The 12,610-nt window shown below is 39.5% G+C and overlaps 1 protein-coding gene across 5 annotated transcripts in view; it reads right to left on the bottom strand.

Annotated features, from left to right (window-relative positions):
* Positions 1-12,610, bottom strand: part of LOC114942317 (neurotrimin) — a 341,341-nt gene that overhangs the window by 287,121 nt on the left and 41,610 nt on the right. For all 5 annotated transcript variants that reach the window (XM_085487535.1, XM_085487531.1, XM_085487533.1 and 2 more), the window contains one exon: positions 12,298-12,426. In XM_085487535.1, coding sequence (XP_085343661.1) covers positions 12,298-12,361 — 64 coding nt within the window. In that variant the 5' untranslated portion in view covers positions 12,362-12,426. The remainder of the gene's footprint in view (positions 1-12,297; positions 12,427-12,610) is intronic.

Genomic DNA, 12,610 nt, shown 5'->3' with positions numbered 1-12,610 from the left:
ACCAGGTCAAATACTTATACTAAGTTGTACCGTACGTGTTTCTCGTATATCCGCGTATCTCGATCTCTCTCGTGTATCTGGCATTTATTTTCGGTCGTCTAGTCTTACAAGCCGAGGCTTGTATCGTGAATCAACTCTATTAACAATTTGCATATACAAAGCAGTTGCGCCCGCATCAGATAGGACTGTGAAAGGCAAACTTCCCATTTTATAACGATTGCTGCTCCTTTCCCGTTGTAATTAACGCCTATTGTCTAGACCAATGTATCGCCAAAATACCTATGGTATATAAGATGTTGCGCCATCCGATATAAAAGGAGACGATTTGTCTCGAATTTTTTTTTTTTTCAAAGAAATCTAAATTGAAATATGGTTACCGTAAAATACACGGAAAAAGAATATTATTCAAATCACTCGGAATCAAAGAGTTTACTGCCGTTCACTCGCCATAAACATCCGTAGCGATCGATTACCTTTGTAAGTCACCTCGCTGTAAGCAACTTTGCTTCGAAAACAGATTTGAAATATGACACATCGATTAACAAACAACATATAATTTTCTTCTTTTTAAAATCATTCTATTAACGAAATTAAAAATCTCTCTCAATGCAGATTGTTTTGCGTATAAAAAAAATTTATAATTTAATTAATTAAATTAAATTCATAATTTAATTACCACAAGAGGATAAATTACATTGTTTTAAATGAAAATATGATAAAATAGCAGATATTTATCTATACGTATTTTACATATTCACCGTTTTAACACATAGTTATCGTATACGCGTCTGAAGAATCAATACAGAGTCGTTTAAAAAAAATAAAAATAAAAAGGCAGTTGATCTGATCTCAAAGAATACACGAACGCGTACATCTTTCGTTATCTAAAATTTGATTAACGAGAATAGCGCTGGGTCACCTCGTTTGCTGCAATCAGACCAATCTGGCAATTACCCAAAGGAATATCGTCGCTTTTCGACAAGCCAAATGAATGGAGAACAAGAGAGATACAATAAGTGGCAGATCGGGCGCGTCGCAAGGGGTGGCAAGCGAAAAGAAACTAAACGCAGAGAAAGGATACAGAGATATATGCATATGTGGAGAGATACGAAAGATAGAAAAAAAACTCGCGTTGCAGAGAGATCCGCGGTGTCTCGCGAGGGTTCTTAAGACTCGCTACGGCGCCAGATAAGGTAAGGGTGAAGCACGAATTTCTACGTGCTCGACATACGAGCGCGGTCGACCTCGCGTAACGGAACCGGATTTCAGATTCCCAGGATCCCATTGAACAACACGCTACAACGACTATATCAAGCCTGGATCGTATGCAAATCGGTGATCGCGCACGTGTAACATGCACGTAACCGCACACGCAATTCCGAGGGATTCCTTTCGCTCGCCACGAGAGTACTTTTCTCGCTGTTGTAAGAGTTAAGAAACGTTCGCATCTCATTCTTTTGCGTCAATCTCTCCGATGGGGGACGGCAAAGATGACGGCGTCTCTCTCTCTCGTTCAGATGTTTTCGAATCCCCGGTTAAATCGATCGTAAAGCGATCGTATTCGATCGCGAGACGCTCGCTTCGAATGAACACGGCGTAAACATTGCCTGATTTAATCCGCATTTAATCGAGTGATGTATAACGGCAGAGGGAAAGTAAAGAGAGATAGGATTTATGAATAATAAATAATAAAACCCGCAAAGTAAAAGATTTTGGATATATATATATACGTATATGAGATTACATATTTATAAATTTTTATAAAAATTTAGGTAAGAAGATTAAAGATTTTTGTATTTGAATTATTTAAAATATACCAGCTTTACTAATAATAATTGTATGTATTTATATAGAACGTGACAAATTTCAAAAATAAAATCTGAAAACAGGTACTGATAAAAGTCAGAAGATTCGCAAGAGAATGTTAACAGCAGTGGAGATGTCTCTAATACTCTAATTGTATCAAGTGTACATCATGATTGGCCATGCTCGTTTATCAACGTTTTACGAACATCGATAAAGAATAAGATAGCGATATACCTCGCTAACAGTTGCGCTTTGACTGGTTCAGCTAATTAAGTTTTGAACAAGTTTCGTCTTGCCCGGACCTTAATTTTGCCAAGAAGTTCACCAAACACCAAAAGCAGTGGAGACTCGTAGCAAACGATCCTTTTGGAGATCACTGTGGTCAGCGAAACCAGTATTGGCAAACGAACGGTGCAAATGTCATCGAGAGAATTCGCTAACTTCGTGTACTTAACAGGGACTCGATACCGCAAATGCGGTCCTTGCTGAATGAAAATTAGAGCACGAAATATATATATATATATATACATATATATTGATCGATTAATTACTTGCATTTTGCCGCAATGATATTTTAGAAAATATTGACTTAGACTGATTGCCGCGGGGCTTGACCTAAATCGTATAATATAAATATATTATAATATTGTAAAATAAAATTTTACAATTACGCAATATTTCGTTCGAGTCAACAAAAAAACTCTTAAAATAATATTTAATTAAAAAAAAAATTATATCAAATAATTAAATCCACAAAACATAACATACGATAAAGTATATTATAACTAATTAGCGGATTTTAATTACAGTTAATTCTCTCCAAATCTATTAAACGTACGCTGAAATATAACGCGCACAATACGCACGGAAAATACATATCGGATATTTTAATAGAGTGTGTATTCTCCTCTATACAATCTGACAAGTTTATTTCTCTCCTGTATTGTATTACGACCGACTTTACGTCAGATATTCGCTAAAGAACGAGCATGCAAAAAGGATAAGAAAGGAAGAAAGAAACAGAAGGATCGAATTAGAGACGATCAAAAAAAAGAGAGTATCCGTATATGGTAGCGCAAAATACATCGAGCATTTGATTTTCATCTAACCGAGGCGGAACAAGCTTGCCAGTTCGCGAATATCATACTTTGAGAAAAATAGAGAACAAGGGAGAGAGAAAGGGAACACGAACACATGCGGGAAACAAGAGTGCATAGGGTGGGTACTTGGAGCGAGAAACAGGCGAGCTAGGAAACGCGAATGCAGCAGTTACGGATTAAGTACAACTAAACATCCCTTAAACAACTCGGTCATAAATTCGCCGGGAAGATTAAGACGCCCCGTGCCACCCCTGGCTACCCACCCTCTCTCTTTTCGACGTATGCCCCCGAGACTCCGAGATGTTTGCAGGAATACCATAGAGGAAAGAGCTTGCGGCACTCGCAGCTTTCATCCTCCACCATTTCTATATTCTCTCTGTCTCTCCCTTTACTCTCTCGCTTTCCCAACATGTACATATTCTTCTTTCGTCCCATTTGCTGTTACCCTCTTATTTCCTTCCGCTAAATCCTTAAGCTAAGTCGCCCAGCACAAGTCAACTACGTCTGATTATTGCGGCTAGAACAGATAAATCCACTCAAGTTCATACCTTCAGGCCTACAATAATGTCCTTTGCGACTAAGGAAACAGTCGCGTTTAGGAAATAGCGGGATGTCCAGATTCGCCTACGGTCCTAAAGTTTCAACCAAGTCGCGCGCACGTTCCGTGCGTGCGTTAATAGCGGGCGATCGATTGTGCGAGGAAACACCATGGATACTGCCATGTTCTCGAAACAGAGCGGAAATCCTCGCGTATATTAACGACGTTTACGCTTAACAAACATAAGGTAGCGCGACATAAGATCGATATCGACGGTGATCGATAACTCAAACCGAACGCGAGTTCGCAATCTTTGCGTAAACTATTTAGGTTCACATATATTATGTGTATGTGTGTGTACGTATATCTGCCAACTTATTGGTAGGGTATAGAACGAATCGAGAACGCGAGCGGAATCGACGCTCAATTAATTCCCCTTGTCCCGCATCTCCTCTTCCTCTCTTTTCTCCTTCCTCGTTACGGTATAAATAGAATTCCCCGTGAATTCAATAAAGGAGATCGCGACCACCGATAACCGATAGCGAGAGAAGGGTGGCTCTCCTTCTCTCTTCCTCTCTCTCTCTCTCTCTTTTTCTGTCTTCCACCCCGTTCGGCATGTATCGATTTTCCTTCAAAGCGTATTAGAGGTATTCCGAATATACTTTCCGTGTCGATGAGTAGCCATCCGAGGTGATGGGCCGTTAAAAGCTGTTCTCGGTCAAGTGTGGTAAAGTGCTTGCACGGATCGATGGAAACGAACTCGCGCGACGTTAAATGAATGCCGCCAGTGTCTCGTGGAAAATCTTGAAGGAGAAATTCTCCTCTCAAAAATTCATCATCCTCTTCCGACCGTACGTACGCTGTTTCCAAAGCAAACACGGCGAGTTAAACGTTACTTTAGACATAATATTGACACTGAAGCATCTACGCGGAACCTAGCAGTTGCTGCATTTACTTTTTAAAACAAAGAGATATTTCCCTCCTCTACCCCTCTCTCTTCACCCCACCCTGCGTTAATTTTTCGAAATATTTATTTGTAAATCGTTTTAATAAGACACGTGCGCGCGCACGACGAAAGATCAGGTTACAAACAAAGATGAGAATCTTCTTTCCATTAAAGAAAGACATTTTGCTCTCCTTCGCGGATGCATCCAAGTATTCGTTCTTCGCGTTCCGTCTATCCTAAGCCAATGTTATTGCTTATCGGGACAACGGATCGTAAATTGAAAAATAATTCCAACTAATTTTTTTTCTCTCAATAACAATACCTATCCAGGTCGCTTGGAATTGCGTTACATCCCGACGATACCCCGAACAGAAAGGATGAGAGAGAAACAATAATCACAAGAATCGATCGTACAAAAGAATCACAAAAAGACACCAGATGTCCTATAACGTAATTTTACCAATAGTTATATCAAAACAATTATCTTCTATAACCAATTAGACTAAATTAATATTACAGTCGATTTTAATTTATCAATAAAATATTGTCAAAAAAAAAAAAAAAAAAAAAAAAAAAAATTCAAAAGCTATAATGGAAGGAGAGGATGTGAGAATATTAAATTGCGCATTAATGTCTTATCTTTTTTATAGCATTCGCGAAATTTTTTATGCGGCTTAGAGTGTTCCAAACTTTTTGAAGGAACTAAAATATTTTCCATGATCTTCTTACCTAAGTCTCAGTGGATCAAAGAATAACTTTGCGAATAAAAGGGGGAGGGAGGGAGGGAGGGGAAAAGAAGAGAAGGGAAGGGAAAAAGAATGACCCTCCGTTCGCTTTGGAAACATATGTCTTCGAAGTTACGAGGTGACTCGGGCAAACTACGGACCATTTCAACGTTAGCCTCGTAGGTGCCCCTTGAACTTACGTGCTCGTTTCGCCGGTTCGCTTGAATCGGCGTCTGAACCACGTTAATGGCTACGAACAGGAATTTTGCCGTAACTGCACGCGTTTCGGTTTACACGGCGTAGAACGTTGTTAACATCGCGTTTTGAATAGGCACGAAGTGTAACGAGCTCCTCGTGTATATGCATTGATTAATCGATGCGGCAACAACTCGATTTATTAGAGCGTTAACGAAGCTTAAATCGTGACCTGAGTATCGATGCTTTAAAACTTTAAACAAGCAGATCCATATCATTATCCATTTTTTTTTATACTGTTTGTATTGTGCTAATTATTTTCTCGCGCGCGCTTACGTAGATTTCGTGCATTATTAAAACGAAGAAAGATGGAAAACGAAACAAAAAAGTATGCGTGCGTGTGTTGTGTAGAAAAGAAAGAGTAATGAGTTACTGATAATACACTTTAAGCGACAAGAATTAATATATAAATAAATATATAATATTCTGTGTAATATCTAATAAATATATGATTGAAAACATAAATCAATATCTGCAAAGCTTCTTTCAATGAATTGAAACGTTTTTCTTCTTTACGAACTGAGAAACGTCAAGTTATACGCTCTTATACGATGCTATTAAAATTTGTCCACGATATCCACGGCAGTAACTACATACTTTGCCCGGTTTTAAGGGAAAACTTCGGTCTTAATCTTCGCGCGCGTATATCACCGGCCCGAAAGACACTTAAAAGTAAGTTTCATAAACTCATCGCCAAGTATATCAGCGTATCACCCGTCGACTATGATACACCACGGCGGATATCCGATGCAAAAGTTGATACTTTCATATTCCTACGTGCGGGGATTTTTGTGAGATTAGAGCGAGCGCGCTACGGATATGCGAGCTTATTCTCATTATCAGTTCCTATTCCGCCCGAGTAACGTGATAGGAAAACGACAATACGTGTTATCGGTGCCTATTCGAACCTACACGCTTCTCTATTTCCTTCGTCGATACGCAGTTCGATACACCAGAGCGATTCAATGCGAGTGCATCCTATTAACGTGAGAAGGACAGATTCGGGCACGTAATAGAGAATCGTGTCATCGTCAGGTAAAGAGTACACGTTATACCATTTTATCCTCGTATGTGTGTGTAGTCGGGAAAAACTCGTCGTTTATATCGGAACAGAAAATGTCGATGTCTCTCGAATATTTTCGCACATAGTTTTTATGTATGAATTCGGGAACAGCGAGAAGATTTGCACCATATTTCTGAAATATTAATTTATTCTATTTTTAAGCCATTTTTTCTGGACGTTAAAAAATTGCTATTCCAATGGCTCTATATTTGCTATTTGTTTTCAAATATTTAGGTTATTTTATTTTTACAGTTTTATTTTTACAAAAAAATACTTATTCTAGCTGCAATAATTTTAGCTGGCATACGTTTTTGTTTTTCTCAATTAAGAATTCATCTCATTATGCAACAATTACATTATTGCAAAACAAATATGAATTATACGAAAAAATGAACTCTCTAAAAAAATTAATTTTCCTCTTCCGAAATAATATTATGAAGTATTTTATAATTGGATCAAAAATATCGTGCAAAAGCAATTTCTGTGGGGCAATGAATAATAAGTCATTTTGAAAAAGCCTCTTTTTATCGCTAAAAAATTTATCCCGTTAACACATGCTTTTCCTGCAATGATGGATTCAACTACTTTCTACCTAGTTATCCCACTATCCCCTTTCGCACGACCAATTTTTTTAATGCGGAAACAGCAGAAGGAAAATAACAGCTTACCGACGTTGGAATGACGCCGATGATGCGAATTCTTCCTGGAAAAGTGGTGTATATATGGTAACCATCGACTGACAGAGAGAGGCACGCGACACCTAGTTAAGTAAGCACGGTAAAAGGCGACTCTTCTCTTCGAAGACTGGCATCCAAGTGTTACATCGATATTTCTTCGCTCGACGTTTATAATAACCGCCTGGCCACCTTCTCTCTCTTCCTTTTTAACTCTTTCTCTCTCTCTCTCTCGGATAAAACAATAGCAAAGGCACCAAGTTTATACACATCACAGGCAACACTTTTATGCTCGAACGCGCTGTCGCGACGTCAACGTCGTCGAGAGCCCGGTACTAGCCGGGAGTGATCTGTGTATAGGTGCAAGAGACGAAGTTTAACGACAAACGAGGTTCATTATACCCGAGAAAACAAGACCCGCAATGTATACACGGTCGAAGAAAAATATAGCGGCATCGATCGCACGCAACGACGATATATCTTGGCACCTAGACATCTCGCGGCTTTGCCAACGAACGTATAGATAGGTAATATATAGGTATACTTTAAAGTAAACGCGTCGTATTAACTACTATACACATACACGATGCATCGGACGCAACAGAGAGATAGAGAATGGGGGAAGAGGCGGTTCCATAACGTTCTATAGTTTCCAATTTCGCCCCGATATAGGATGGAAACTAAAGTGTATACTCACTAACACGCGACAGATACAAAGACGCGCACGTTAGAAGTGATTAATTAATTTAATCAACGCCAAAGAGCGCCGCGAAGCGCCCGATCAAAGAGAATTATGCAAAATTTGACTAAGGTAGCATTGTCGCACGCATAATCTGCTTCAATACGCGCATTCTCTCGCGCATCATGCCGGAAAATAAAATTACAGGAAACATTATATCGAATAACGTCGCATGCGTACTCAAAATATACGGTGCAAATTTCCCGTTTTTCCGATACTCGACCGGATATTTTACATCCATGGTGGATATTCTCTCTCGCGACGAAAAAAGAAAAAAAAACTAACGCACGACGTCAATCATGCTTCACCCTTTTCATTGTCGACGCCTTGAAATTGATATGGGAACGTTGAAGGGATATCCAGGGTCATAGATCCGACGGGATACGGGCGCGACACGGATAGATATCGGTTGTATCTATACATCTTTATCTCGGCCGCGATTGCATTGTTAGCATGGAGCGTATTGTTTGAACGTCATATCGGCGCGAAGCCTCGGGCAACCAATCAGCGTTCGCGGTAGCCGTGCCTTATCAAAGATTTCCGCCACCTAGCCGCAGGACTTAAATCAACCTACCACCCTCTCTCCGACGAGCTCCTTTCTACGGGGTTGCGAAACTCTGTCGCTAGCAGCAACACGAATTGGTACTCGCAATAAGAGATCAAGAACCCTAATTGCCAGAGTTCTCCTCTCTCGACGGGCGAGAGAACTTGTAACGAGTGCGCGTGCGCGCGATCGTTGCCCGCAATCTTCGAACGAACGTGGCACATCGATCGATTAGTTCGACTAGTGGGGCACTCTCTGGTGCTGCGGTGGGGTGAAAAATTAGGGTTAGCGTGTAATTATGATCGCGCGCGTTCGAAGATCCCTCGTGTACGCGGAACATTCACGACAATTTATAACAATTTAATTATCCGCACGCGATACACGCGCGCGCGTTACATTAATTAATATTCATCGATAATGGAATACTAGACAACACGTTCGTCGCGATATAACCATATGGCGCTCATCAAGCAATAATAAGCAACGGTAATTACCCGTTAATTGGATGACGCCGCGTTTTAATAACCATTTCGCAATATGGAAACGCGCGACAGACCGGCGACAGGTCAATGTGAGAAAATCCTAAGGGCATTCATAAATAATTAGCGTAAACGGCAACCGCGCGTCAGCGAGCGCGAAAAAAATTGAAAAGAGGAAAAAGAGGGAAAACGTACAGAAGGGAATAAAATCTGACTCGCACAATTTTCTGCTATACGACACCGTATATACGCTCTTCGCATACATACATCAGTCTCGGTGTCTTCGCCCGTGTTTACGCCCGCTTTACGATCTCGAGAGTTACTCGGCGGAGAGACTTTAACGTATATAAATCTCTCGCCACGTCGTCTTTAATGTCATATCCGGCGGTCGCCTCGCCAACGAAACGTTCGGTAAATTGGTGACGTAATTACGGCGCTTTTACCTGTCTCGCGTGAAATTGCTCGTAATAGCCGATCGGACTCTTCCTGTATCAATCGGCGAGAATGCGCATATATACTTTCGCATGGTCCTGTTATCCAGCTGCAATGTGTGTTCCGTTCGCTTAACTACACTCCGATTTACGGTGCGCATCTGACGTTTCGCGTCGAGAAAAAGGGGACGTTCGCAGGATTTTTTTCGGCAATTACGATATTTTTTTAATTTAATTTTTTTATTTACTTTTTATATTAAATATGCAAAAATAATTTTTTAATGATTCCAAGAAGGGGACAAATGCCCCATCTCGCTCCTCTCTGGACGTAGTAAAATGAGAGAGAATCGAGAGATGAGTCTGCATTTGGAAACGCGTTTCGTTAATTTTTTGCCCAATGTCGCCTCATTGTTTGCCCGGAGAAAAGGGTGCTTATTGCCCGCAGCTCGAGAACTATCGTCGGTACATGTTGTTCGGAGGTATATATGCAAGTTTGTAAAGAGGGCGAGCGGGCGCGAAGCTCGCTGCTGCCTGCTGCACATCCCTGTTTTAATGATTTCGATCTAACAAGTGCGCTTGAGTCTCGAGAGGAATCGGTTCTCGAATTCGTTAAAAGATCAAAAAGCTAGTAGTGGAGCTCAAGTCTGTATATTAATTGTCGAGGCTTTAGATATATCTTTATAAGTCAATTTTTTATCGCAGTTTATAGCACGTGTGCAGATTATCATTCTATTCAAATATAAATAACAGAAGTGGAGAATAACGAGACATTAATCGAAAGTAAGCCGACGTTTTATATACTTAGGTGTAGTAATCAACGGCGATCCTTTTCGATAAACAGAAAATTACGCTCTTTCTATCTTGAGAGAGTCACGCATTTCTTATTTATAAATGTCTTTCTTTCGCGACATTTCCAAGAAGATGATTCTTTTATAGATGGTATCGCGCGACTTTCGATCGGTATCGAAATGGGAAGCGAGTAATGAAAGTTTCCTTGCCGGGGGTAGGAGAGTAGGTCACCCAGGTATTGAAACGGCCGGGTTGATGCTCTCTCTCTATATATATATTTTCGCTCTCTCGTTCCGTGCGAGCGAGAAGAGCCGCGGATCAGCGGACAATCATACTTGAATAGACGAGGCGCGCGCGCACGAGAGACGCGATGTGCGTATATCCGCGCGGACACGCGTTGATTCGAAATCATTGTGCCGTGCCTTACCGACAATCGAACCCCGACGAGCCTCGAATTCGTATGCTATCGCACGAATTTCACCCTCGAACGTACCAATGATTCGCGCGAAAGGATCACAAACGCAGAGAAAAGATCACTTCGTTCTTTCTCGCGAAAATCAAAAAAATATCGTTCCGCGATACTTGGATTAGATGATGGTGGGGAAAAAAAGAAAAAAAAACGACAATCAACGGAGAATTGCGTTTCAAGCCTTTTGCACGCACAGATATCTCTAAATTTAACTTTCAAATTTCACGCATCCGTTTCACGGCGAATTCTTGTATCGAAAGCCGCGGACGAAGAAATGGAAATCTTTCGTGATATGATTCGCGAGACAGTGTCTGCGAATAAAGGGATTCCTTAAAAGCGCGCACGCGATGAAGCCTGAAGCACGATTGCATCAAGAATGTACATTAAATAATCGCCTTCGCAATTCAGGGATATTTTTCTGTGTAACAGTCCTACTTTTGTGATGCCCATAGATATACAGGAAGAAAATTGGATTAAATAAAATTACCGCCGATCAATTTCGTTATAAATAACTCCAAATCATATATCACGCGCTGGCCGCGTGTATCAATCAGTGGATATTTTCGATTCTCCCTTGATGTAATATATTGGTGCTTCGGAAAAATAGAGACGCTCTCTTGACTATTTATATATAAATTCCTATGATTCGTTTACAAACATATATTTCCCATATTGTTTTTTCGCAATATTTATTGAATATTCTTAAAACCTGTAGTGCAACGCATTCAAAAAAATACCGCAGATATATTTCATTTAGACACTACTATGCTTGTTGTATAAACAACGCGCAACATGAATCCATCAAACGCGCTATCACCATAATTCAACCGTGTATTTCGACCATATCTCTGAGTTATTTCACGTTTCATATGGCTCGTAAAAAAAAAAAAAAAAAAAAAAAAAAGACAAGGGCGTAAAAATCAAAAGCAAACGGATAAATTATAACCATTATATGAAATCGATCGTTTCATATATTTCAAAAAATATGTGTCAATATATTTGTTCTTTGTATTGTTATTGCATAATGGGCAGGTTTGGCAAATAATAAAACCGCGTTTGATGTGGTTATATATAAATTGAAAACTATTATTACGTGCTGTTATTTTTTTTTAAATAACCTTGTAAATATTTTTGAGATATTCTAGTAATCGGTAAGCAATTTTTTTTATAAATTTCTCATTAAAGAAGAAGCAAGAATGAAAAATAATGAAAGTAATTCTATACTATAGATAAAAGATATTCAGTTTGATTTCATTTTTTTAACCGTTTGATTGATAGAAAACCGGCAAACAAGCGAATATTTTCGAAAATAAAATTTTTACACTATGTAATTTCGATCTTTTCATCGCGAAATTATTTTTTGACTATTAAAAAAGTCGAATCTATCGAAGAAAAGTGATACACAATTATTTAAATTCAAAGGACTAAAAAAATGCAAACAATGTTCAAATTCATATTTATTTTTTCGTATTACGATTGAATTATGGTCGAGATAATTAAATCAGGTGACGATGAAAAATGACTTTTTGATATAAAAAGTCTGTAATTGTCAAAAACAAAATTTCCAATTTCGTAAATGATCTTTCGACGAAGCATGAAATATGCATTCTATTTCCATTCGATTTATTATTCCATAGATAATTGCAAAATTAATTAAACAGCATTTTTCATGAGTTTACAGACTTTTTATGGACAGATCGACACAATCATGATTTTGACTGGATTTGAAAAAGACTCACCATTATTAATCGCAGCCAAAGCGACGGCACCGAGCAGCCATGCGATGACGCTGACGGCGGACATCTTCGTTTCCCTCGTCGCGATTTTCTCCTCACATAATACGCGCCTTGCGTGCGTTAGAACGAACTCTGAAACCAAGAAGAGGAACGCATTACGTTAAACCGCGCGTACACGATGTGTCACAAGATATTACAAGTTCGGTCGCGCATTTATCTCACAAAGACGATGCTTTCGTAAACACTTGGGTTAGTGCTGAACTGCCGTTACTGGAAGACCGGCGAGGAAAGCCGAGGAAACGATTGCGTTAACGTC

This window comes from Nylanderia fulva, unplaced genomic scaffold (assembly GCF_048542155.1).
Source record: "Nylanderia fulva isolate GAGA-0341 unplaced genomic scaffold, ASM4854215v1 Scaffold57, whole genome shotgun sequence".
NCBI classification, from domain to species: domain Eukaryota; kingdom Metazoa; phylum Arthropoda; class Insecta; order Hymenoptera; family Formicidae; genus Nylanderia; species Nylanderia fulva.
Note: the sequence above shows the minus strand (reverse complement) of the source record. Positions and strands in the feature narration are given on the sequence as shown.